The sequence below is a fragment of the Agelaius tricolor genome, unplaced genomic scaffold, assembly GCF_023055355.1.
Source record: "Agelaius tricolor isolate 1412-34295 unplaced genomic scaffold, bAgeTri1.0.p SCAF_78, whole genome shotgun sequence".
Taxonomy (NCBI): Eukaryota; Metazoa; Chordata; class Aves; order Passeriformes; family Icteridae; genus Agelaius; species Agelaius tricolor.
The window spans coordinates 604,832-631,350 of record NW_027269338.1 but is presented as its reverse complement, the minus strand read 5'-3'; the positions used below and the strand labels follow the sequence as shown (position 1 = coordinate 631,350).

Here is a 26,519-nt window from a genome sequence, read left to right as displayed (position 1 = left end):
AAACAAAACACCATCACTCTGGGTAAACAATCCCCACACTGCATTCCACTTTGGCACAACAAATGATAAGAATTGTTTTTCCTTTCTCTGACGTTCAGAGAATGTGAAACTCAGAAATATTCTTGGGAAGATTTGTGCCTTGCTTTTCTCTGTGAAGAGAAATGTGGCAGCAAGTTTCCAGGCCTGTGTGCTGCTGGCCCCTGGATCAGAATTCCCCTGGCTGGGAATGCTGTGGGCCATTTCCTGGGACACTCCTGGAAGCACAACGAGCCTTGGGCACCACTCTCATCTTCCCTGTGCTGCTGCCATCCAGGTATGTCACTGGCACATTTTCTGGAAAAATCCCTTGGCCAGGATTTCTCTCCTGGGAAGCTGAGAAGCCTCACAAAAACTGTAAACAATAATTTATCTGATTTGCTTCTCCTGTGTTTTGCTGCTTTGGAATGTGTAGGTGATTACTTCATTGGTTTCATGTGAATTGTTTTTACTTAATGACCAATCATGGTCAAACTGTGTCGAGACCCTGGGGAGAGTTACGAGATTTCATTGGTGTCTTTCCAGTTTTCTGTCTGTATCCTTTTTGTATTCTTTAGTATAGTTTAGTTTAATATTCTTTAATAACATAATATCATAAAATAATAAATTATCCTTCTAAGAACATGGAGTCAGATTCACCATTTTCCTCGCCTTTGACAGGGGACCCCGAAAACACCACACAGGTATTGTTGGCTTTTCCTCAACAATTCTGTGACAATTCTCTTTGTGTTCCTTTCCTCCCCTCCCATAAAGGATTCCCCAGGTGCCCCCAGCAGGACACACAGGTGGGTGACATGGGTGACACACCTGCACCCAGCCCTTCCATGACTGAGCCCCTCGGGCTCTCAGATCACCTGGCCTGAGCTCCAGGGCCACGTCCAGGTGGCCTCTGGTGCCTTCAAGGACAGGAATTCCACCCCCTCTGGGCAGGCTGCTCTGTGCCCCTGGCCCTGGCACACCTGGGCCATTCCAGGCTCTGCCCCATCCCATTCCAGGCTCCACGTGAACACATTTCCTGTGGCTGCTCCTCACAGCCCAAGCCAAGGGCACTTGTAGGCTCAGAATCCCAAACAGCTTGGGATGGAGCATTATATTAAAAAAGACTTGCAAGTTTCAGTTTTGGGGAGTTTTAAATTTTTTAAACCTTAAATGAGACTATTTAGCTCTGCTCAGCTTTTCCCAAGCCAGGCTGTCCCATGGACTGAGGTGGTTGTGGCTGCTGGGACAGGAGCCCCAAGGTGTGTTTCACTTCAGGCACCCTTGGGAAGAGGAGGGAACCCTCATTCCTTGGGAATGCTGTCAGCTTTGTCCCTATCAGCAAATGGGGAAGAAATGCCTTAGGTTCCCTGTCAAAGCTCAGGAAATCTGCCAGGAGACTCCAGCAAAGGAACAAACTGGAGATGCCCAGGCAAGATCACCAAGTCCCCTCTGACAGCCCCCACAAAAATCCATGAATCCATTGTTCTGTTTAATGTTCTTTTTCTACCCCTCATTCTTGTCCTCCTCCTCACTGCAATTCCCATGAACTTCTGTTTGATCAGCACCTCAGGGGTTCACAGAATCAATTCAGGTGGGAAAAGACCTCCAAGACCATGAGTCCAACCAAGGCCCACCCTGTCACCCAGACTGGGGGTTCCTCTGGGATTCTGCACAGGACTCACCCTCTATGGGATGTAGTGGGGCAGAGGTGAACTTGGTTCTTGGGACAGACTGGCCTGGCCTGTGCCAGTCCCACCCTTCCAGCCCAAAGGCCACCAGGGTTGGATCCAGTGACACCAGAGCTCAGTCAGAGACTCCTCACCAGGGCCTGCTCTGAGCCCTCCAAGGGACTCGGGGAAGATCAGGGAATGCCAGGATGGTTTGGCATGGAGGGACCAAGAGCCCATCCTGTCCCACCCCTGCCATGGGCAGGGACACCTCCCACCATCCCAGGGGGCTCCAAGCCCTGCCCAGCCTTGGGATGGGGCAGCCACAGCTTCAGGGTGCCCTAAAAACCCTCATTATTGGGATATTATAGGATATGATTATATGGAATACTGGGAAGGATTCCTTCCCAAAATCCCACCTAACCCTGCCCCCTTGGCAGTGGGAAACCATTCCCTTGTCCTGGCACTCCAGGCCCAGGTAAATCAATCCTGAAGTGCCCCTGAGCTCACAGGTGCTGTGGGTGCTCCTGTCACAGACATCTTTTCTGAAAAATCCTTTCCTTAGGATTTTTCCTCCTGAGAAGCCGAGAGGCCTCAGGAACAAAATGTAACCAATGGTTATCTGCTGCTGTGGAATGCAACAGGTGCATCTGGGATTGGGCTCATGTGGTTGTTTCTCATTAATGGCCAATCACAGCCAGCTGGCTCGGACAGAGAGTCTGAGCCACAAGCCTTTGCTATCTTTCTTTCTTCTTCTATTCTTAGCTAGCCTTCTGATGAAATCTTTTCTTCTATTCTTTTAGTATTGTCTTAATGTAATATATATCATAAAATAATAAATCAGCCTTCTGAAACATGGAGTCAGATCCTCGTCCTTTCCCTCATCCTCGGACCCCTGTGAACACGGTCACATCGCCCTGAGCTCAGAGGTGCTGTGGGTAAGCTCAGAGGTGCTGTGGGTGTTGCTGAGCTCAGAGGTGCTGTGGGTAAGCTCAGAGGTGCTGTGCCCCTGAGCTCAGAGTTGCTGTGGGTGCCCTGAACTGCTGTTGCTGAGCTCAGAGGTGCCCTGGGTGAGCTCAGAGGTGCTGTGAGTGTTGCTGAGCTCAGAGTTGCTGTGGGTGAGCCCAGAGGTGCTGTGGGTGAGCTCAGAGTTGCTGTGGGTGCCCTGAACTGCTGTTGCTGAGCTCAGAGGTGCTGTGGGTGCCCCTGAGCACAGAGGTGCTGTAGGTGAGCTCAGAGTTGCTATGGGTGCCCTGAACTGCTGTGGGTGAGCTCAGAGGTGCTGTGCCCCTGAGCTCAGAGTTGCTGTGGGTGCCCTGAACTGCTGTTGCTGAGCTCAGAGGTGCTCTGGGTGCCCCTCAGAGGTGCTCTGGGTGCCCCTGAGCCCCCCTGCCCTGCAGAGCCCAGCCTGGCACACAGGTGGCAGCTGTCCCCTGCCACACTCACCTCCTGCTTGCGCAGCAGCTTCTGCATGACCATGTGGCGGGCGCTGCTGCCCGAGATGCTCATGTGCTCCTGCTCGCTCAGCATCTCCGGCCGCTCCGACTCCTGGAACACCTCCTCCTCCTCCTTCTCCTTCTTCACCTCCACCAGCCCCAGGGCTGGGGGGCTGGCCAGGATGGGATTCACAACGCCCACCTGCGGGATGGTCACCGGGATGGGCGGCCGGGCAGGGGTCACACCTGGGAGAGCACAGGGACAGGAGGGTGGTCAGGGACAGCTGGGTGATGGGCAATCACAGCTGGGAAACATGCAGTAATACCCAGGGCATGGTCAGTGACAGCTGGACAATGGTGAGGGACAGCTGGGAAACATTCAGTGGTACCCAGGGCATGGTCAGTGACAGCTGGACAATGGTCAGTGACACCTGGACGATGGTCAGTGACAGCTGGGAAACATTGAGTGGAACCCAGGCCATGGTCAGTGACACCTGGACGATGGTCAGTGACAGCTGGGTGATGGTCAGTGACAGCTGGACAATGGTCAGTGACAGCTGGGAAACATGCAGTAGTACCCAGGGCATGGTCAGTGACAGCTGGGCAGTGGTCAGTGACAGCTGGGTGATGGTCAGTGACAGCTGGGCGATGGTCAGTGACAGCTGGGCAGTGGGCAGTGACACCTGGACAGCTGGGAAACATTCAGTGGTACCCAGGCCATGGTCAGTGACAGCTGGGCAGTGGTCAGTGACACCTGGACGATGGTCAGTGACACCAGGCAGTGGTCAGTGACACCTGGACGATGGTCAGTGACACCTGGCGATGGTCAGTGACACCTGGCAGTGGTCAGTGACACCTGGACAATGGTCAGTGACACCCAGTGCCCATTATCCAGCTTTTCCCCCCATGCCAGGTGTTCCTGCTGGAACCCACAGCGTGTCCCCTCTTTTGGACACAAAACGAATCCATAAAACATCCAAGCTCCTGCCCAGGCAGGGCCAGGAGCAGGAGTCCAGCCTCATGTGGACTCCAGGCACAGAGTCACATCTGTGGAAAAGGGACACAGGTGACAAGGGCAGAGCACACACAGGTGACAGGAGGGGACACACAGAGGTGACAAGAGGCACAGCACACACCGGTGACAGGAGGGGACACACAGAGGTGACAGGAGGCACAGCACACACCAGTGACAGGAGGAGGGGACACACAGAGGTGACAAGAGGCACAGCACACACAGGTGACAGCAGGAGAAGCACACAGGTGACAGGAGCACACGCACATGACAGAAGGAAGAGGACACACAAATGCCAGGAGGAAGGGGGCACAGGGGGCAGGAAGAAGGGACAGGCACGGGTGACAGGAAGACGGGACACACACAGGTGACAGGAGAAAAGGGACAGGCGTGCCAGGAGGAAGGGGACACACACAGGTGCCAGCAGGAAGGGACACAGAGGCCAGCAAGAGGGACAGAAGGGACACACACAAGTGCCTGCAGACAGGGGACAGAGGTGCCAGGAGGAAGGGGGCACAGGGGCTAGGAAGAGGGGACAGACACAGGTGCCAGGAAGAAGGGACACACACAGGTGACAGAAGGGGATGCACAGAGGTGCCTGCAGACAGGGGACAGAGGTGCCAGATGCAGGTGACAGGAAGAGAGGACACACACAGGTGACAAGGGAACACACACAGAGGTGCCTGCAGACAGGGGACCCACCTGTGATGACACCAGGGGCCTGTGCAGCCATCACAGCCTGGGGCAGAGCCCCCAGGGGCTGGGCCAGGGTCAGGGCAGGGGACACGAGCCCCGGGGTGGCCAATGTGCCCAGCACTGCAGCTCCTGCCACGGCTTCCTGTGGGACACAGGGAAAAGCTGGGGTCAGCCCTGCCCCAGGGACTGTCCCTGCAGAGCAGCCAGCCAGGCTCAGCCCCCTGCACCTGGGAAATTCCCAACACTCCCATCCCAGGAGCTCCCAGCGTGGGAGGGAAGGCAAAGGCGTCACCCAGCCCAGCAGGGAAACAAACTCTGAAACACCCTGGGAGAAAAAGCTCCTCCAGGAACCCCAATCCCAAGAAGAAAAACCTCCTCCAGGAACCCCAATCCCAAGAAGAAAAAGCTCCTCCTGGAACCCCAATCCCAAGGAAGAAAAACCTCCTCCTGGAACCCCAATCTCAAGGAAGAAAAACCTCCTGGAACTCCAGTCCCAAGGAAGAAAAACCTCCTCCAGGAACTGCAATCCCAAGGAAGAAAAACCTCCTCCAGGAACTGCAATCCCAAGGAAGAAAAACCTCCTCCTGAACTGCAATTCCAAGAAGAAAAACCTCCTCCTGGAACCCCAATCCCAAGAAGAAAAACCTCCTCCAGGAACCCCAATCCCAAGAAGAAAACCTCCTCTGGAACCCCAATCCCAAGGAAAAAAAAGCTCCTCCAGGAACTGCAATCCCAAGGAAGAAAAAGCTCCTCCTGGAACCCCAATCCCAAGGAAGAAAAACCTCCTCTGGAACTGCAATCCCAAGGGAAAAAAACCTCCTCCAGGAACTGCAATCCCAAGGAAGAAAAACCTCCTCTGGAACTGCAATCCAAGAAGAAAATCCTCCTCCAGGAACTGCAATCCCAAGGAAGAAAAACCTCCTCCTGGAACCCCAATCCCAAGAAGAAAAACCTCCTCTGGAACCCCAATCTCAAGAAAAACCTCCTCCAGGAACCCTAATCCCAAGAAGGAAAAACCTCCTCCAGGAACCCCAATCTCAAGGAAGAAAAACCTCCTGGAACTCCAGTCCCAAGGAAGAAAAACCTCCAGGAACTGCAATCCCAAGAAGAAAAACCTCCTCCTGGAACTGTCCCAAGGAAGAAAAACCTCCTCCTGGAACCCTAATCCTAATCAAGAAAAAGCTCCTCCTGGAACCCCAATCCCAAGGAACACCCTGACTCCAGACACCCAGAACTCCCACAGCATCCAGGAGGAACATCCAGCTGAACAGTAAGCACTTCCATGGAAGGACTGAGATAATGTGCCTAAAACACACCCCAGGATCCCCATGGTTTTTGGCTGTTGTTGCTCTCCATTGTAGTGCTGGTTTAGTTGCTCACATCCTCCTCTCCCTTGTATTCTCGGGGCTCCTGTAATCCCTGATGGGGCAGAGCAGATCCCAAGGTTTTGTCCCTCCATCCCAGATGTGAGTGGATCTGTGACTGCTGTGATATCCCAACTCCCCTCCACATAAATGCCCAAGCTCTGGGATCCAACCCATCCCATCAGGGCTCTGCCCCCAGTGCCCACAAGGCCACTCCTATTTCCACTGGAGATGAAGCTTCTAAGGAGGGGAATGGGAAAGTGCTGGAACAAAGCCACTGGAATTTCTGGCTCCACTGGAAATGGCTAAAAATCTTCTCCCAATACTTTTGGTTCCTTCACTTCCCTGCAAGCCTGACTTTTCCTCCTCCCTCTGGCAGACAGGGGTGACCCCTGCTCCTCTCTCTTTAGTGCCACTCTCCTGACAGGAACAGATCCTGCAGTTTCCTGACAGAACAGCAGGATTTACCCGTGTCTGTACCACATCCCCACCGCTTCACTTCAGCAGAGTCCATTCTCCCTTCCCCAAGTGATTCTGATCCGAGTAATTCCAGCCATTCTCACCTTCCTGCCTGCCCTGACTGCAGAGCTTTCCAGCCCTGTGGAATTTCTCCTGGGGACCTGTGAGCTCCACATGAGGGGCAGCTCCTCCCACTCCTGCCTCCACCTTTGATTCAGGGAACATTCCCCAAAAAGCCTTTGGGAGCCCCAGCTCTGCTGCAGCAGCACCAGAGGCTGCACTGAACATGCAATTCCTGCCCAAGAAAACCCCACAACACAAACAGTGCTGGAATTGTCTTGCTCCATGGGCTGCAGTGCCATGGGGAGATCCTGCTGCCCAAGGCAGGGAGAGGGGCACAGCCATGGGCATCTGTCCCACCCAGCAGCTCCTGGTACCTTCAGGAAATCAGAGAACCCGAGTTCTGTATCAATATCCAACCCACACCACCTGTGCCTTTCCCTGTTTTTAGCAGCCTAAAGCCATCCCAGGCCTGTTCCACCCTGCTACAGGTGTGACCTTCAGCCAGAGTGCTGCTCCTGCCCCCAGCCCTCACCCCTTCCATGTCCTCCCCTGCTTTCTTTCAGCCTCTCTTGCAAACATTTTCCCCTCACTGCTGGCTTGATTTCCAGACTAGGAATTCCCTCCACCCTTCCCCACCAGTTCTTGGAATAAAGCTCCCATCAGCTGTGCCAGATCACTCCAAAATCTGCTGTCTCAGATTCCCCACTGCCAGGGACAAGCCTCCATGTGTGAAATCCTGGCACAGAGTACGATCTGGAATCGTGGCATCCTGGAATGGCTTGTGCTGGAAGGGACCTTAAAGCTCACACAGTCCCACCCCCTGTCATGAGCAGGGACACCTTCCACTAGCCCAGGTTGCTCCAAGCCCTGCCCAACCTGGCCTTGGACACTTCCAGGGATGGGGCAGCTTTTCTGGGCACCCTGTGCAGTGCTCTGTGCTGTCCCTGTGCTTTACCTCTGCTGTCCCTGTGTTCCATCCCTGTGTCTCACCTGTCCCTCCCCTGCTCCATCCCCCTGTCTCACCTGTGCTGCATTCTGAGCTGTCCCTGTGCCTCATCTGAGCTGCCCCCACATCACATCTGAGCTGTCTGTCCCGTTTCACCTCCACGTTTCACCTGTGCCTCCCCTGTTCCATGCCCGTGTCTCACCTGTGCCTCCCCTGTTCCATCTCTATGTCTCACCTGTCTCCCATGTTCCACCCCCCTGTTCCATCCCTGTCTCACCTGTCCCTCCCCTGTTCCACCCCCATGCCTCATCTGAGCTGCCCCCACATCTCATCTGAGCTGTCCCTATCCTGTTTCACCCCCATGTCTCACCTGTGCCTCCCCTGTTCCATCCCTGTGTCTCACGTCCCTCACCTGTTCCACCCGTGTCTCACCTGTGCCTCCCGTTCCATCCCTGTGTCTCACCTGTCCCTCCCCTGCTCCATCCCCCTGTCTCACCTCTGCTGCATTCTGAGCTGTCCCTGTGCCTCATCTGAGCTGTCCCTGTCCTGTTTCAGCCCCACGTTTCACCTGTGCCTCCCCTGTTCCATCCCTGTGTCTCACCTGTGCCTCCCCTGTTCCATCTCTATGTCTCACCTGTCCCTCCCCTGTTCCATCCCTGTGTCTCACCTGTGCCTCCCCTGTTCCACCCCCATGCCTCATCTGAGCTGTCCCTGTCCCTCCCCTGTTCCATCCGTGTCTCACCTGTGCCTCCCCTGTTCCATCCCTGTGTCTCACCTGCCTCCCCTGTTCCACCCTGTTCCACTCCCATGTCCCACCCGTCCCTCCTCTGTTCCACTCCGTGTCTCCCGTTCCACCCCTGTGTCCCACCTGCTCCAGCCTGTTCCACCTCCATGTCTCCCCTGTCCCTCCCCATGTCTCCCCTGTCCCTCCCTGAGTCCCACCTGTCCCACCCTGTCTCACCTGTCCCTCCCTGTCCCAGCCCGTGTCCCACCTGTCCCACCCCCGTGCCCCAGCCCATGTCCCACCTGTGCTGTGATCTTGGCGGTGGCAGCAGCAGCAGCCACAGCAGCTGCAGGGGGGAGCCCTCCAGGTGTGGCAGGTGTCAGGAGTGGCATTGGGGGTGTCACGGCCTTGCCCACCCGCAGGTACTGCCCCCCCAGGTCAAAGAGGTTCATGGAGGACACGGCATCCTGGGAGGACTGGGCCTTCTCGTACTCTGCAGGAGGAGATCATTGAGTAATGAACCTTCCCTGTTCAGTCATGGAATTATGGAATGGTTTGGGTGGCAAGGGGACCTCAAACACCTTCCAGCCCCACTCCCTGCCACAGACACCTCCCACTGTCCCAGGCTGCCCCAAGCCCCAATGTCCAACCTGGCCTTGGGCACTGCCAGGGCTGGGGCAGCCACAGCTTCTCTGGGCACCCTGTGCCAGTGCCTCACCCCCTCACAGCCACCATAAATTATATTTTTAAATCCAGCCTTGACCTGGATTTATTCAGGTCCAAATTTATTCAAATTTAAATAAATTTGGACCTGAATAAATTCAATTTTGGCTAAATTGAATACATTCAAATTTATTCAATTTATCCAAAATTATTCCTACCCCCTAAGGAAATTCCTTTGCTAGGGTGGAAATCCCAGCCCTGAGTGCAGCTCCAGGAGCAGAGGACACCCCCCTGCCCTGCCCCAGCCCCAGGAGCAGAGGACACCCCCTGCCCTGCCCTGCCCCAGCCCCAGGAGCAGAGGACACCTCCCTGCCCTGCCCTGCCCTGCCCCAGCTGTACCAATGAAGCCGTAGCCTTTGTGCTTCCCTGTGGTGGGGTCCCTGGCCAAGGTGCAGGATTTGATCTTGCCAAAGGCCTCGAACACGCTCTTGATGTCGTCGTCGGACAGGTCCTGGTGCACCGAGGCCACGTAGATGCGGTTGAAGGCTCGGGCCTCCTCTGCCAGCTGGTCAATGATGGGCTGAGCCTGCCCGATGTTGCTGGGCCTCCCCACCTGCAGGGACAGGGTGGCAGTGGAGCTGGGAAGGGCCTGGAGGACCTGAGGGAGCTGGGCAGGGGCTCATCCTGGAGGAATGGAGGCTCAGGGGGAACGTGTGGCTCTGCACAGCTCCTGACAGGAGGGGGGTCGGGCTGTGCTCCAGGGAACAGGGACAGGACAAGGGGAAATGGCCTCAGGCTGGGCCAGGGGAGGCTCAGGCTGGAAATCAGGAGGAATCTCTTCAAGGAAAGGCATTCAGGCATTGGGAGGGGAGGTACTGGAGTCCCCACCCCAGGAGACATCAAAGGAATGGCTGGACATGGCACTCAGTGTTCTGGGCTGGGTGACAGACGGGGCTCGAAGGGCTGGGAGGGATTTGCTCAATGGGAATGTGAGCAGTTCCATTATTCTGTGGTATGGACAGCCCATGGAGCAGGGCAGCACCTGCCCCTGCCTGCCTGTGCAAAGCACAGCACAGCTCCCAGGGAACAGATCCAGAACAGCTCCATTATTCTGTGGTATGGACAGCCCATGGAGCAGGGCAGCACCTGGCTCTGCCTGCCTGTGCAAAGCACAGCACAGCTCCATTATTCTGTGGTATGGACAGCCCATGGAGCAGGGCAGCACCTGGCCCCTCCCTACCTGTGCAAAGCACAGCACAGCTCCCAGGGAACAGATCCAGAACAGCTCCATTATTCTGTGGTATGGACAGCCCATGGAGCAGGGCAGCACCTGCCCCTGCCTGCCTATGCAAAGCACAGCACAGCTCCCAGGGAACAGGGCCATGAGCAGTTCCATTATTCTGTGGTATGGACAGCCCATGGAGCAGGGCAGCACCTGGCCCTGCCTGCCTGTGCAAAGCACAGCACAGCTCCCAGGGAACAGGGCCAGAACAGCCTGTACTGATGGGGTCCTGGGCTCTGCTCCTCCTCCCTGTACCCATGTACCTTCCCTGACCTGCCAAACTTCCAGGGACTGAGAAGCACTCTGCCAGCAAAGCACAGCATTCCTCCCTCCTTCCTAAACCCTCTGGGCCCTCTGCACACACTCAGGGCATGTCAGAGACACCATGAAAAGATATAAAGAATCAGCTTTGCTTTGTCTTCAAAAGAATTCCATGTGTGGGTGGGAAAACCTGAGTGCAGTCCCTGGGGCCAATCTCAGGTGGGACTTGCAGCTTTCTCCTCGGGGAGGAGGGACCCAGAGCCACCGTGTGCCCCATGTTGGACATCAAGGTCCATCAGGGAGCAGTCTTTAGGTTCCTTCCCCCACCACAGGGCTATGGGGAGCGTTTCCAGGCGTGAAACCAGGAAAAGAGAAGCAGGAATTTGCAGAGCAGGTGTGTTACTCACCTTGATGTTCCTTCCCCCCAGCATGACAGAGTTCATCTGCTCCAGGGCCAGCTGGGCAGCCTCGGGAACCTCATATTCCACAAAGGCAAAGCCCTGGGGTGGGAGGAGACACCTGTCAGTCACTCCAGCTGTGCCAAGCTTGCCCATGGACCTACAGGTGGGATTGATTCCCACCTCCCTGATTCCTGCTCGTGGCCCGAGGAGATTCCTTGGAGAAGCATTTTAATATGGCAGAAAATGCCTGCAGAGGTTCCCCCCCCCAAGGACATCTGATTCTGGAGCCTCAGACTCTGAGGCCCTGCAGCAAAACCCTGCCTAACTAAGGGCTGCTGCAGAGCTTCATGTTGGACAGCAGGAGGAATTTCTTCACTGAAAGGGTGGTGAGGCATTGGAAGGGGCTGTCCAAGGAGGTGTGGAGTCCCCATCCCCGGAGATGTCTGAGGAATGACTGAGTGTGGCACTCAGTGCACTGGGAGCTCTTTTCCAACCTCAACGATTCTGATTCCATGCACTTCACCCCACACACCCCCAGCTCCCACCACAGAATCCTGCCCTAAGCAGATCAGGGAGCTGCAAACATTCACCCCCAGTGCTAAAAGGAGCCTGTTCTTCACAGGGATAGAGGCCCTTTCCTCTCCTGGCTGCATCTGGAAAGCCTTGAAGAGAGGAGGATGTTCCCTGAGGGCTGGGAATCATGGAATCATGGAAAGGTTTGGGTTGTAGGGACCTTAGAGCCCATGCAGTTCCACACCTTCCACTAGACCAGGTTGCTCCAAATCCCATCCAGCCTGACCTTGGACACTTCCAGGGATGGGGTGGATCCACAAATTCTCTGGGCAACCTGTGCCAGGGCCTCCCCACCCTCACAGGGAAGGATTCCTTCCAGAATTCTGCAAAGCCGCTTATTTTGTGTTTAGGACACACGGCTGAAAGAAATGTCCTTGTAGAAGACCCCAAAAGGCCTCACCACCATCAGCACCACCAGCTCTCGCTGCCCCCAAGGAATTCCACCCCTTCCCAGGACAGTTCCCCTCCTCTTTGCCAGACCCAGGCAATCCCACAAGGGTTTGGCCGGGACGGGACCTTAAAGCTCCTCCAGCTGCACCCCGTGCCGCAGGCAGGCAGGGAACCTCCTGGCAGCCCCGTCCCACCTTGTGCTTCATGGTGACCGAGTCCCAGGACATGTCGATGCTCTTGATGGGCCCGAAGGGGGCGAAGGCCTGGCGGATGGTGTCCTCCCCCAGCTCGTAGTAGATGGAGCCCACGTAGACCCGGCACATGATGGCGAGCGCGCGCTGCCTCTGGGCCGCCATCTGTAGCGAGACAAGGACTGGCCGGTCAGTGCCGGGCTGGCCACGGCCGCGGGGCCTCCTCCCCCTGCTGCTTCCCTCCCGGAGCCAGCCACAGCCTGGACCAGAAGGATTTCCCTGCTCGCTGCACAGGCCGCTGGAGCGGATCCGCCCGCCTCGGTCCCGGATAAAGTCCGGCCCGTGCCGGGGCACGCACGGCTCGGCCCCCGTCCGGCCGGGTCTCACCTCCAGCCACGCCTGCAGGAGGAGGGAATCCCTTCGCTCTAGGGCAGCTTCCCCCTCCAGGCAGCCAAGGGCTCAGCTGGGGCACTGGGAGAACCCCTCCCGCTCCCCCCAGCAGCAGAGATCCATCGGCACTCCCGCCCCCTCCCCGGCAGCACAGGGCCTGGAACTGGGAACCTCCCCCCGCTCCCTCCGGCACCAGAGCCTCCCCCCGCCCCCGGCAGTCCGAGATCCAGTACTGGGCACCACCACTGCCACAGCTCAACAGCAAAGCCAAACACTTCCGTGGCCCAGTGGGACTCCTGGGAAGCGTGTGGTGCCAGTACTCATCCCTGCCTGGCGGCACTGGCTGTGCTGGGGCAGCCCCGCCGCGCGGGCGCTGCACACAGGCTTCCTGCCACGGTGCCCTACGTCTGCCTGGAAAGCTGCTCTCGAGACAAATCCAGCCATTCCTCACGGGAGGGATCCCAAAAGCAGAGCACAGTGTGCCTGTCCTTCGTGTCTGTCACCCCCAGAGCAGCTCTAGAGCTGCTGAGGGACGTGGCCCTGGAGATGCGGCCACGCCTCGGGGCTCTGGAGGAGTCATTGCCTGCATGTGAGGGGACGGCTCTGGGGCAGGTGGGACACACCTGGGGCACGGAGAGGCTGGTGCAGAGCACGTGCAGCAGCAGCAGGTGACGCCTCTGGCCCTGCCCAGCAGCACAGCAGGGAGCTCTGAGCCCCCCCTTCCCTCCCTAGCACCCCCAGGGCAGAGGGGCTGCAAGCAGGGCCCTCAGGAGACCATGTCTGGGGTGCCCTAAGGAGCACGGGAGCTCTGCCATGCCTGGGAACCCCTGGGGCAGAGGGAAAGCACTCAGGGCCTCCTCAAGGCTGATTTCTGGGGTGCCCTAAGGAGCACAGGAGCTCTGCCATGCCTGGGAACCCCTGGGGCAGAGGGAAAGCACTCAGGGCCTCCTCAAGGCTGATTTTTGGGGTGCCCCAAGGAGCACAGGAGCTCTGCCATGCCTGGGGACCCCTGGGGCAGAGGGAAAGCACTCAGGGCCTCCTCAAGGCTGATTTTTGGGGTGCCCCAAGGAGCACAGGAGCTCTGCCTGGGGATGCTGCAGCCCAAAAGGAGGAGGAGCTCGTCTGTGACAGGCACAGCAGCAGGGACACAGCCTGCACCCAAGGGACTCCTGCTCCCTACTGCTCCTGTCCAGGACTGCCCCTGGAAACAACCTGGGAGGGTTTGACTCCTGCCATTCCATACAGGACACTGCAAACAGGGACAGCTCTCACCCCAGACTGTCCCTGAGGTGACATCAGACCCCAACTGCTGCTCCCGAGGTGATATCAAGCCCCAGACTCTGCCCCTGAGGTGACATTGAGCCCCAACTGTTGCTCCTGAGGTGACAATAAACCCAAATTGCTGCTCCTGAGGTGACATCCAGCTCCAGCTGCTGCTCCTGAGGTGACATAAAACCCAAATTACTGCTCCTGAGGTGACATTAAACCCCAATTGCTGCTCCTGAGGTGACATTAAACCCCAATTGCTGCTCCTGGGGTGACATCCAGCCCCAGCTGCTGCTCCTGGGGTGACATCCAGCCCCAGCTGCTGCTCCTGGGGTGACATCCAGCTTACCCCCTGCCTGGCTAAGGATTTCCCAGCACGGCTGGGCCACGGCTCTCTTTACTCTGCAGGCTGTGACCAGCAGGACTATGGCACGTACACATGCAGCACAGAGGCTGAGTGCTCTCCCAGGTGCTCCAGCACGTCCCCAGCTTTGGGGCAGGAAAGCCCCTCAGTCTGCAGCTCATCTGCTGAGGGGCTCAGAGCCACCACCAGTGTCCCCTGAGTGTCCCAGGGAGGTGCCTCTCCTGAGGAGCCTCTGCAGGAGGAAATGCCCACCTTGCCCTGCCACAGGACTCTAAAGGAGAGCTGGGGGAGTGAGGAGGACTCAGGATTTTCAGACGGCAGAATTCCTTCCTGCAAAGGGTGGTCAGGCACTGGAAGAGGCTGCCCAGGGAGGTGTGGAGTCCCCATCCCTGGAGGTGCCCAGGGAACACCTGGGCTGGTGACAGGGTGGGGATCAGGCACAGCTTGGACTCCATGACCTTGGAGGTGTTTTCCAGCCCTAATGACCCTGGGATTTTGGGCTTGCAGAAGGCAGAGCTGAGATGGGCTGTGCTGACTCTGTGTCTGAGGGGCACCAACAGGAGCGTCTGGGTGGGGGATGTGCCCTGGGCCCCTGAGCTCAGCACAGGTCGGTGTCAGGGCCTCCTGCCTGGACATGTCAGTGCTCTCAGCAGCCCCCAGGCTGATCTCACTGCTCCCTGTGCCTCCTTCTCCTCCTGTCACATGGAAAAGCACCTGAAGCCTCAGGCAGGCAGCAGCTCCCACCTGTAGCTGTGCAGTGCTGCTCTAAAGGGATTGGAGGTTATTTTAAGGACTAAACCCCCACCTTGGGGTGCTCTTGTGACCAAAGCAGGTGATGCACAACCCCCACCACGAGCACCAGTCACGACACAGGGGATGGTGAAGGGATGTGGGAATCTCACACTGTGACACTGAGGACTGAGCCCAGGGGAAGCTGTCACTCAGGCCCTGAGACCCAGAGCTCAGGGAGTTCAGGCTGTGCTGCCTCCACAAAGGAACTGGGGAACCTTGGCCACAGGAAGAGTGCTGGACAGGGGCCTGTTTGCACTTTGTGCATCCTGAGTGGGCTCTGGGATGAAGCACCTGCCAAGAATGGGATATCCTGACTGCTCTGAACTGCACCAGGCTCGGGCTCCTGGGCTGTGTCCACCTGTGACTGCCCAGGGAGGAATGGCTGAGGAAAAGGGGTCACTGAGCCCAGTGCCCTGAGGGTCATAAGCCATTAAAACTTTCCTGTGCCACCAACTCAGCTGTGCCCAGCTGGGGAGAATGAGCCAGAAACAATCTAGGCCAAATTGCTGCAGTTCCACTGTCAGGCAGCAGCTCCAGGGATGGGGGGAGTTCCTGGGCATGAGGGCTCCGATGCCATCTCTGCCAAATCCACACCAAGAAGGCTGCTCTGCTCCACTCCAAACTCAGCCCTGCCCCAGAACAGCCACTCTGGCTGCCCACTGACACACCACCCATGCCAAGGGAGGGAGACTGGGGATTTCACCTCAGTGCCCTTTTCCTTGCAATCCAAACCTCCGCCCGTGTTTTACACCAGGCACAAATCTCATATTCCAGCAAGCCGGAGAGGTATTTACAAATGTGCAAATGAATTTACAAGTGAACCTTTGGGTGCACAGAGGAGTCAAAGGCCACTCTGTCCGGAAAAAGGAGGGGATGGCTCGTGCCGAGTCATTCAGCTCTTTGTGGCCTCTGATTAGAAGGGGCACAAAGGCTCACAGGAGTTCTCTGATCAGTCCTGCAGTTCTGTCCCTCCCATGCTGCTTTTGCTGCACTCAGAACGTGCCATACTGCCCTGGTCTGGAGCGTGCACAGTAAAGAGAGTCTGAGCCTGGGCTGCACCATGCTCTGCCAACCTCCGGCACCCCGGCCCTCCCCAGCACCGGCCGGCTCTGGCTGCTGGGAGGTCGTTCCACAACAAGTCGCCCCTTGGTGAGTTACCTTGGCCGTTAGTTTTAGGTCGGGACCTCAGAACTGTAGCATCCCTAGAAATGCAGCTCCCACAATTTCACAGGTGTGTTCAGAACTGGTGGAAATCTAAAGCTGTCTGTGCCCCCGAGTGGCAGTGTCCCCGCAGACTGCACAGCCTGGGGTCTTCTCGGGGCAGTGACACCTCGCTCTGCTCCTGGGCGTGTCCAGTACAGGTGGGGATGTGGGAGGGCTGCGCTGGGCGCGGACAAGAGCATTGGCACCACTACGAACGTCCCCACGCTAGGCCCTGACTAAGACAAGTGCCCCAGAAGAAGTGAATATGTCTATTGACCGATTGTAAAGGTGAGAGAGGATCTCCAAAGCCCATTGTCACTGCTGCCATCTGAAAGACAGTAAAGACAGAGTTCAGTCTGTTGGAGCTGAGCATACTACGGCTGTTTGTACAAACTCAAGCAGAGCGGCGGCGCAGGGGCACCTGCGAGAGGCCTCTCCTTCCTCGGCCCTCACTGCCTGGTCCCCAGGAGTGTCCGGCGCCAGGACCCTGCCGAGCCCGGTCCCACCAGGCCAGGGTGGGGTTGTGCTGCTGCCGCTGCCTTGGGAAGCAGGGTGGGATCCCAGGGGGGGACTCAAGGCAATAGTAACCTCTGCAACCACTGTCCTTGGTTCACCCCCAGCATTTAAAAGGAGCCCCTCAACTAGAGCAGACCCTCAGAACCAGGCACAGCCCCAAACGGCCTTGGCTGCCGGGCAGGGAGAGCACATCCGCGGGGATTCCTCAGGCAAAGCCCTCGGTTTGGGCTTCCTGACTTTGAGGAAAGGCACTGAGACGTGTTCCAGAAACCTCTGAAGGAGGGGAGGTCAAACCCCAGTTAAGGGCTCTCCCGGTATGGGCATTTCAGTACAAGCAGGAACGGCCAACAGAAATTCTCCAGAATTGAGAGCACCCGGGTGCAGGGGAGAGAAATGGGGCAGCACTGGGACACAGGGGGACACAGGGACCCTCCCTCAGGCAGAGGAGATGGTGACAGGCCACCGTTCCCAGGATCCCTTCTGCCTTCACCACCTCAAACACGGCTCAGAAGCAAAGCCCACGGCAAAGTCTTTGGCTTCTCGTATCTCAAGAAGGGACGTCCAACAGGACAGGAACTTTTAACCATTTCCTCAGGGAACAAGAGAGATCTGCGGGCAATTTGTGAGGTTAGTCAGGGTGCCTGGGGGAGCTGCAGGCTCAGGGCTGTGCTCTGGTTCCGAGGGCCCTGAGAACTCCACCGTGTCGGGGGGAGCACGAGGCACAGGGAGCGGCTCGCAGGGGGCTCTCACCTGGAGGTTGGTGAGCTGCTGCTGCTGGTGGGCGATGGTTTGTTTCACCAGCACGCTCTTGATGCTCTGCTCCATCGCGTACTTCTTGGCCTGCAAGGAAAACAGGGGCTCTAGGGGCAGCACAGCACGGCGGGGCAGGGAAGGAGGCCTCCACAGCTCCCAGAACCTTCTGGTCTCCGTGCCTAAGCACCAGGGCACTGCCCCCAGCTCCCCAGGGCCCTGGGACACGGAGGATGTGGTGAGGGGCAGCCCAGGGAAGCAGCATGCACCAGGAGCTCAGGGTTCCCCTCTTCCACCCCTGCAGCCCACCGCAGCCCCTTACCTGCAGGGCCGGGCGGGCACGGCCTCCTCCAGTCCTGTCCTCTCCTCTCAGAGAGCCTCTGCACACACAGCTGCTACAGGAGGGAAGGGGCTCAGGCTCCCTGCTCCTCCCCATGGCCGCCCCTGCACTGGGCTCTGGCCTCTCAGCACGCCCGGCCTGCTCTGGCTCTGCTCCCCAAACACGGTACAGCTCTTCCCTGGCTCTGCTCCCCAAAACACAGTACAGCTCTTCCCTGGCTCTGCTCCCCAAAACACGGTACAGCTCTTCCCTGGCTCTGCTCACCTCTGGCTCTGCTCCCCAAACACGGTACAGCTCTTCCCTGGCTCTGCTCCCCAAACACGGTACAGCTCTTCCCTGGCTCTGCTCACCTCTGGCTCTGCTCCCCAAACACGGTACAGCTCTTCCCTGGCTCTGCTCCCCAAACACGGTACAGCTCTTCCCTGGCTCTGCTCACCTCTGGATCTGCTCCCCAACACACCAGCTCTTCTCTCTGCTCCCCAAACATGGTACAGCTCTTCCCTGGCTCTGCTCACCTCTGGATCTGCTCCCAAAACACACCAGCTCTTCCCTCTGCTCCCAAAACACACCAGCTCTTCCCTGGCTCTGCTCCCAAAACACACCAGCTCTTCCCTGGCTCTGCTCCCAAAACATGGTACAGCTCTTCCCTGGCTTTGCTCACCTCTGGCTCTGCTCCCCAAACACACCAGCTCTTCCCTGGCTCTGCTCCCCAAACACACCAGCTCTTCTCTCTGCTCCCCAAAACACACCAGCTCTTCCCTGGCTCTGCTCCCCAAACACACCAGCTCTTCCCTCTGCTCCCCAAAACACACCAGCTCTTCCCTCTGCTCCCCAAACACACCAGCTCTTCCCTCTGCTCCCCAAAACACACCAGCTCTTCCCTCTGCTCCCCAAACACACCAGCTCCTCTCTCTGCTCCCTAAATGCCCCAGTGTCGCTGACATATTTTCTGAAAAATCCCTTTGGCCAGGGTTTTTCTCCTGAGAAGCTGGGAAGCTTCAGCTTCTCCATGTTTTGCTGCTTTGGGATGTGATTTGGAGAACTGTTTACCCAGCATGTGAGTTGTTTTTAATTAATGGCCAATCACAGCCAGCTGTGTCAGACTCTGAGTCTGTCATGAGATTTTATTATTTATTCCTTTCTAGCCTCCTGATGTCTCCTTTCTATTTCTTTAGTGTAGTTTCAGTATATCATTTTCTTTTCTATAATATATATCATAATATAATAAATCAGCCTTCTGGAACATGGAGTCAAGACTCTCATCTCTTCCCTTATCCTGGGGACCCTCAAACACCGCCACACCCCAGCTCACCTCTGGCTCTGCTCCCAAAGCACACCAGCTCCTCTCTCTGCTCCTTAAATGCCCCAGCTCACCTCTGGCTCTGCTCCCTAAATGCCCCAGCTCACCTCTGGCTCTGCTCCCAAAGCACACCAGCTCTTCCCTCTGCTCCCTAAATGCCCCAGCTCACCTCTGGCTCTGCCTGCCCTCACAAGGCTCCCTTGGGGTTTCTCTCAGTCCTCCCCACATGTGGCAAAGCCAGAGATCCTGGGGTGCCAGCACAGAGCTCACCCCCACAGCTGTGCCTGTCCCCAGGACACACACTCAGGCACCCCTTGGCACCTGGTGTCCCTGGCTGTGTTTGGGAGCTGCCAGGGAACAGGAGGATCTAAGCCAGGGCTTTGAGGGCTGTGCTTTGGGAACAGGAAATGCACAAGGGGGCTTGGATCCATCAGCTCCAGAGGGAACGAGGCTGGGAGGCAGCCAGCTCACCCAGAGGGACAGCTGGGACAGCCCTGGCACAGCCACACGGAGCCTCCCAAGGACAGGGGACAAAGCTCTGTGCCCCTGCCACCCCAGGACAGGGATGTTCTGGGATGTGTCCCCCTCTGGGTGTGGACAGTGACAGGCCAGCTGCAGCAGATCCCAGTTTCAGTCCTCCTGGAGCTCCTCAGTGGCACCCACAGCCTAGCTCTGACTCAGGATGCCATTTTTCTCAACTGATTGACTTTTTTAATTAAACACACTCTCACCCACCCCAACAGCAATTCCCTACCACACTCCCAGAAGTGTCCATGAACTCTAAACCAAACCAAGCAATTCCTGGGCCCAAATGTGACTCTGGGACCCTCCAGCACGGCCACGACCCCACAAACCCAGTGGTGAGCTCCCTTTGGCCCCAGCAGTGCCAGAGGCTCATTGAAACACACCAGCACCCCAAAAAAGCAAAGCCCCAGCAGTTTTACTCACTTTCTGGAGAGCTTCCTGCTGCTCTGGGGTGAGAGGGGGCAGCCCCAGCTTGGCTGCCGTGCTTTGCCCGTTCTCCATCTTAATGGACTCCGTGCCCTGAGGAAACAGGAGATGCTCAGGGAAATCTGCTCTCACAGGAGTGACCTGTCTTCCTTCCCAGAAAAACCAAAGCAGCTGCCTAAAAACCCTTCCCAAACCCAGCTGTGTGTGGGGAAAACCAGTTCACATTCCCACCATTCCCTGTGGGAAAAGCCATCCCAGCAACTGTACAAGCCAAGAGATTGCTGGACACTTACAGAGCTCTCCAGCCACGTTTGCTGTGAACAGGCAATCAGAAAATGCCCAGGCCTTGCTCACATCATCTCCATCCCCTCAACAGACCCACTGTGTCATGTCCCCATCAATGTTCTCTTCCCTTCTCCCTCCCAGCTCTGCTGACCCAGCTTTCTCAAGTTCTCAGTTCAAAACCTTCTCCAAAACTTTCCCAAATCACAGAATCATGGAATGCTTCAGAGGGACCCTACAGCTCACACAGTGCCACCCCCTGCCATGGCAGGGACACCTTCCACCATCCCAGGCTGCTCCAAGCCCTGTCCAACCCAGCCTGGAACACCTCCAGGGATGGGGCAGCCACAGCTTCTCTGGCAAGCACTGTCAGGGCCTGCCCACCCTCACAGGGAAGGATCTCTCCCAAATACCCCAAGTGACCCTGCCCTGTGCCAGTGGGAAGCCATTCCTCTCTCCTGTCACTCCAAGCCCTTGTCTGAAGTCCCTCTCCAGCTCTCTGGAACTAGGATCCAGAAAAATCCAGGAACAATCCCACTGCTGGGGCCATGGATCCCACTGCTGGGACCATGACTGACTACAGAACAGCAATTCCACTGCTGGGATCAGGGATCCCACTGCTGGAACCATGACTGACTCCAGAACAGTGATCCCACTGCTGGAACCATGACTCCAGGATGGTGATCCCACTGCTGCAACCATGACTGACTACAGAACAGCAATTCCACTGCTGGGACCATGGATCCCACTGCTGGGATCAGGGATCCCACTGCTGGAACCATGACTGACTCCAGAACAGTGATCCCACTGCTGGAACCATGACTGACTCCAGAACAGTGATCCCACTGCTGGAACCATGACTGACTCCAGAACAGTGATCCCACTGCTGGAACCATGACTCCAGGATGGTGATCCCACTGCTGCAACCATGACTGACTACAGAACAGCAATTCCACTGCTGGGACCAGGGATCCCACTGCTGGAACCAGGGATCCCACTGCTGGGACCATGACTGACTACAGAACAGCAATCCCACTGCTGGGACTGGGACTCCAGCATGGTGCTCCCACTGCTGGAACCATGACTGACTCCACCACAGTGATCCCACTGCTGGGACCATGACTCCAGCACAGTGATCCCACTATTTGAAACATGATTGACTCCAGCACAGTGATCCCACTGCTGGAACCATGACTCCAGCACTATTTGAACCATGACTGACTCTAGCACAGTGATCCCACTGCTGGAACCATGACTCCAGGATGGTGAGCCCACTATTTGAACCATGACTGACTCCAGCACTATTTGAACCATGACTGACTCTAGCACAGTGATCCCACTGCTGGAACCATGACTCCAGCACAGTGATCCCACTGCTGGAACCATGACTCCAGGATGGTGATCCCACTATTTGAACCATGACTGACTCCAGCAATTCAGCAGCCTGGTGCTGGCACTGCTGGGACCCCAATTCCAGCCTGATCCAGGGCTGGCACCCCCAGCTCAGCCCCAGCAGCAGAACCTGGCCCTGCCTTTGGTGCTCACATGGGTTCTGGTGGCACCATGCACCAAAAGAGAGCTGGTTCCTTCTCTCTGCTCCACATCTCCCACCAACCACACAAAAACCAGCCTGTGGTCCTGGACATGTTCCTGTGGGAAGCCTTTGCCTGAGTGAAAAGATCCATGGAAAAACCTCTGTTCAGAGCAGGAGCCACAACCAAAAGCAAAGCTTCTCCTGGATTGTCCTGAATCATGGAATGGTTTGGGTTGGAGGGACCTCAAAGCTCATCCCATTGCACACCCTGCCATGGCAGGGACACTTTCCACCAGCCCAGGCTGCTCCAACCTGGCCTTGGACACTGCCAGGGATGGGGCAGCCACACCTTCCCCTCCAGGATATATCCCCAATATCCTGACTCTTATTTTACAGCAAGAATGAGACCCTTGGTTTTGTGCAGCCTCCAGTCCCCTGTGGGGGATTGGGAACACGGAGCAGACAGAAACCAAACCCTCCCAAGACAAAACCCTGGACAACACCCAGAGCTGCAGGTGCTCCCCATGGCTGCAGTGGGACACGAGGGACACAGGGATGATGGCAACACCAGGGCACCAACAGGGACACGGGAACAGAGGTGGCTGGAGCTGCAAACTGCAGGGCACAAAGCCACAGCCAAGCTGAAAACCAGACCAGCAAAGCCATATGGAAACATGGAATTGTTGAGATTGGAAAAGCCCTCAGAGCCCACCGAGTCCAACTGTCCCCAGCACTGCCCAGGCCAGCACTGCCCATGTCCCCAGATGCCATCTCCACCTGGCCACACAGCACACCAAGGGAATTCCATCCTGGAATCCCTGAGAATCCCACACAGCACACCAAGGAGCCATCCTGGAATCCCTGAGAATCCCACACAGCACACCAAGGGAATTCCATCCTGGAACCCCTGAGAATCCCACACAGCACACCAAGGGAATTCCATCCTGGAATCCCTGAGAATCCCACACAGCACACCAAGGGAATTCCATCCTGGAATCCCTGAGAATCCCACACAGCACACCAAGGGAATTCCATCCTGGAATCCCTGAGAATCCCACACAGCACACCAAGGGAATTCCATCCTGCATTCCCTGAGAATCCCACACAGCACACCAAGGGAATTCCATCCTGCATTCCCTGAGAATCCCACACAGCACACCAAGGGAATTCCATCCTGGAATCCCTGAGAATCCCACAGGCACACCAAGGAGCCATCCAGGAATCCCTGAGAATCCCACACAGCACACCAAGGGAATTCCATCCTGGAATCCCTGAGAATCCCACACAGCACACCAAGGGAATTCCATCCTGGAATCCCTGAGAATCCCACACAGCACACCAAGGGAATTCCATCCTGGAATCCCTGAGAATCCCACACAGCACACCAAGGGAATTCCATCCTGCATTCCCTGAGAATCCCACACAGCACACCAAGGGAATTCCATCCTGGAATCCCTGAGAATCCCACACAGCACACCAAGGGAATTCCATCCTGCATTCCCTGAGAATCCCACACAGCACACCAAGGGAATTCCATCCTGGAACCCCTGAGAATCCCACACAGCACACCAAGGAGCCATCCTGGAATCCCTGAGAATCCCACAGAACACCCCAAGGAGCCATCCTGGAATCCCTGAGAATCCCACACACATCCCCTGGCCCTGCTCTGTCCCACAGCACACCAAGGGACCCAGACTGTCCATAACTCTTTGTGTCTATTGTCTTGTATTTTCCTAAATCCCAATTGTCCAAATTTTTATTACTCTAATTATATTACTATTTTTATAACCATTTTATTACTATTAAACTTTTAAAATTCTAAAAACAAATTATTGGCGTTTTTCACACTATTTTTATAACCATTCTGTTACTATTAAACTTTTAAAATTTTAAAACAAGTGATTGGCGTTTTTCCCACTATTTTTATAACCATTCTGTTACTATTAAACTTTTAAAATTTTAAAACAAGTGATTGGCGTTTTTCACACTGTTTTTATAACTATTTTATTACTACTAAACTTTTAAAATTTTAAAAACGAGTGATTGGCGTTTTTCACAAAAACCAACAGCCCCCCCCCGAGACTCCTACTCTCTCTCACCTGCAGCCACCCAACAAAGAGCAAGAAATGTCCCAGAACTCACAAAAAACTCCCATAAAACCAGGGAGTTCGGGTTTTATCCAGGCAGATTTGGGAACGGGAGCCCAATTGAAGCATTTCAACAAGTGGATTTGGGAAACCCAGCCCAAAAGTGCACATTTAAACAGGCAAATTTGGGAACGGGAGCCCAAAAAGAGCATTTAAAGTAACGGATTTGGGAAACCCAGCCCAAAACCGAGCACTTAAACAGGTGAATTTGGGAATGGGGGCTCAAAAACAACATTTAAAGCAATGGATTTAGGACCGGAGCCCAAAGAGAAGCATTTAAAGCAATGGATTTAGGAAACCCAGCCCAAAAGCGTGCATTTCAAGAGGCAAATTTGGGAATAGGAGCAAAAGCCGCATTTAAGATTTGGGACACCTATCTGAAGACCGAGCATTTAAAGAGGCGAATTTGGGAATGGGAGACCAAAGAGCAGCGTTTAAAACAACGGATTTGTGAAACCTAGCCCAACACCGAGCATTTAAACCCCAAAGAGCAGCGTTTAAAGTGATGGATTTGGGAACGGGAGCCCAAAGAGCAGCGTTTAAAGTAATGGATTTGGGAGACCAAAGAAGCGTCTAAAGCGATGCATTTGGGAGCCCAAAGAAGCGTCCAAAGCGATGCATTTGGGAGCCCAAAGAAGCGTCTAAAGCGATGCATTTGGGAGCCCAAAGAAGCGTCTAAAGCGATGCATTTGGGAGCCCAGAGAAGCGTTTAAAGCGATGCATTTGGGAGCCCAAAGAAGCGTCTAAAGCGATGCATTTGGCAGCAGCAGCCCAGAACAGCGGCCTGCATGCACGGCACCCGGCACGGGACGGCCGAGCCCGCTCCCCTCAATGCCTGGGACAGCCACGGCGGGGCGGCAGCTCAGGACGGCGGGGGGGAACACCGGCACCTTCTCCACACGGAGAAGGCCGCAACGGGAGAGCCCACAAGAGAGCCGGTGGGAAACGGCGCCGTCCCCTCAGAGCCGCGCGCCCGGAGAGGGCCCGGCCCGGGCGGATCCGCTTGGCGGCCGCGCTATATCCCGGCCCGGCCCAGCCCAGCCCAGCGTGGCTCAGCCCAACCCGGCCCAGCCCGGTCCTGCCGCCCCCTCACCAGCGCCATCGTCGTTGTCGCCGCCATCTTGTCCTTCCCGTCTGCAGCACGCGGCTCTCGCGAGAGCTCCGCGGGGCGCGCGCGCGCGCGGGAAACGGGACTGGAGGCCCTCGCGAGGAGAAGTCTCGCGAGAGCTCGGGGGAAGGTGTCATGTGACCCCAGCGGTTGCCAAGATGGCGCCGCCCAGGCGCCGCCGGAGAGGGGAGACGAGACAAAACAAAACAAAATAAAATATAATATGGTGTAATCCCGGGGTAACGGGGCTCTAGGGCGGCTGCTGCGGCCTCAGCGCCGCTGTATCGGTGCTGGGCCGGCAGTGCCAGCCAGGGAAGGTCCAAAGCTGCCGGTGTCGCCTGGCCGGGCCCCGAATAAAACGGGCTCAAGCCAGCTGAAATGCGTTAAACCCGGGTAAACCCAGCTAAAACGGCACGGAACGTGCTAAATCCGACTGGTACCCGGTGGCCTTTGGTCGCAGCCAGGGGAGGGAGCCGCGGAACCCCCCCCCGGTGCCGGCCGTGGCCACCGGGAGCTGCTGGATGTGTCACGGGGTTGGGCCGGATCAACAAATCATAAATTCGAGGTGTGAAAAATGCGTATTTTATTATTGGCTTGTGGCAAATATTCAAATGAATATTATATGTGTTATGTTAGAAAGTTATGCTGTATTAATTTTTTTAAGTAGTGTGTTAAATGCAGTTTTAGATTATAACAAAATGTTAAAATAGAAACTATGTATGTGGGATATTTTTTTAAAGAGAGGAATGCGGTAGTAGCACAGAGACAGCAGCCACAGGACACCTAAATCTTTCAGAGAAAGAGAATTTATTGCTCCATTATCAGAAGAAATGAACTTCCTGCCTCGCTCAGCCCTGAGACACCGTCAGGATTCAGAGGAAGAAGCTGACACTGCCCAGCCAGAATCCTGTGTTTGAATGGAATTTATGCATCATGCATGAGGTGCATGAATATACAACAGGCTGTTGCTTTTAAGGGTTAATCCTCTGTTAACGTGGGTCCTTTTTTGGGCTTATTTTGCCCAGAAAAGGTTCCCAGACCGTCCCTAACTCTTTGTTTTTATTGTCTTGTATTGTCCTAATCCAAATTGTCCAAATTATTATTGCTCTAAATATATTGCTATTTTTATAACCCTTTTATTACTATTAAACTTTTAAAATTTTAAATACAAGTGATTGGCGTTTTTCACAATTAGAAAGTTACGCTGTATTAATTTTATTAAGTAGTGTGTTAAATATAGCTTTAGGTTATAACATAATGTTAAAATAGAAACTATGCTGTGTAAGATACTTTTTTAAAGAGAGAACTCATACCAGATAGCAGCCCGATACTATTGTCTTAATCGTAATTGTTCAAATTTTTATTACTCTAATTATATTGCTATTTTTATAACCGTTTTATTACTATTAAACTTTTAAAATTTTAAAAAACAA

General features: G+C 55.7%; 1 protein-coding gene and 1 long non-coding RNA gene across 5 annotated transcripts in view; one reads left to right on the top strand and one right to left on the bottom strand.

Moving 5' to 3' along the window:
- Window positions 1-25,193, bottom strand: part of LOC139585437 (poly(U)-binding-splicing factor PUF60) — a 27,159-nt gene extending 1,966 nt beyond the window's left edge. For 2 of the 4 annotated variants that reach the window (XR_011677077.1, XM_071418192.1), the window contains exons 1-10: window positions 25,072-25,193; window positions 20,013-20,108; window positions 17,425-17,514; window positions 16,436-16,486; window positions 12,147-12,308; window positions 10,996-11,088; window positions 9,445-9,658; window positions 8,685-8,875; window positions 4,833-4,968; window positions 3,129-3,364 (exon numbers count right to left, since the gene is read on the bottom strand). Coding sequence is in view for 3 of the 4 variants with exons in the window: in XM_071418192.1 (XP_071274293.1) it covers window positions 3,129-3,364; window positions 4,833-4,968; window positions 8,685-8,875; window positions 9,445-9,658; window positions 10,996-11,088; window positions 12,147-12,308; window positions 16,436-16,486; window positions 17,425-17,514; window positions 20,013-20,108; window positions 25,072-25,098 (1,296 nt within the window). In the remaining variant the exon portion in view is untranslated. Of the gene's footprint in view, window positions 1-3,128; window positions 3,365-4,832; window positions 4,969-8,684; window positions 8,876-9,444; window positions 9,659-10,995; window positions 11,089-12,146; window positions 12,309-16,113; window positions 16,413-16,435; window positions 16,487-17,424; window positions 17,515-20,012; window positions 20,109-25,071 lie in introns of those variants that run through there. The other 2 variants (XM_071418193.1, XM_071418195.1) reach the window with 2 other exon arrangements.
- LOC139585445 (uncharacterized) lies at window positions 25,169-26,519 on the top strand. The gene is made up of 2 exons (XR_011677083.1): window positions 25,169-25,651; window positions 25,827-26,519. It is a non-coding gene; the product is annotated as an uncharacterized lncRNA (long non-coding RNA).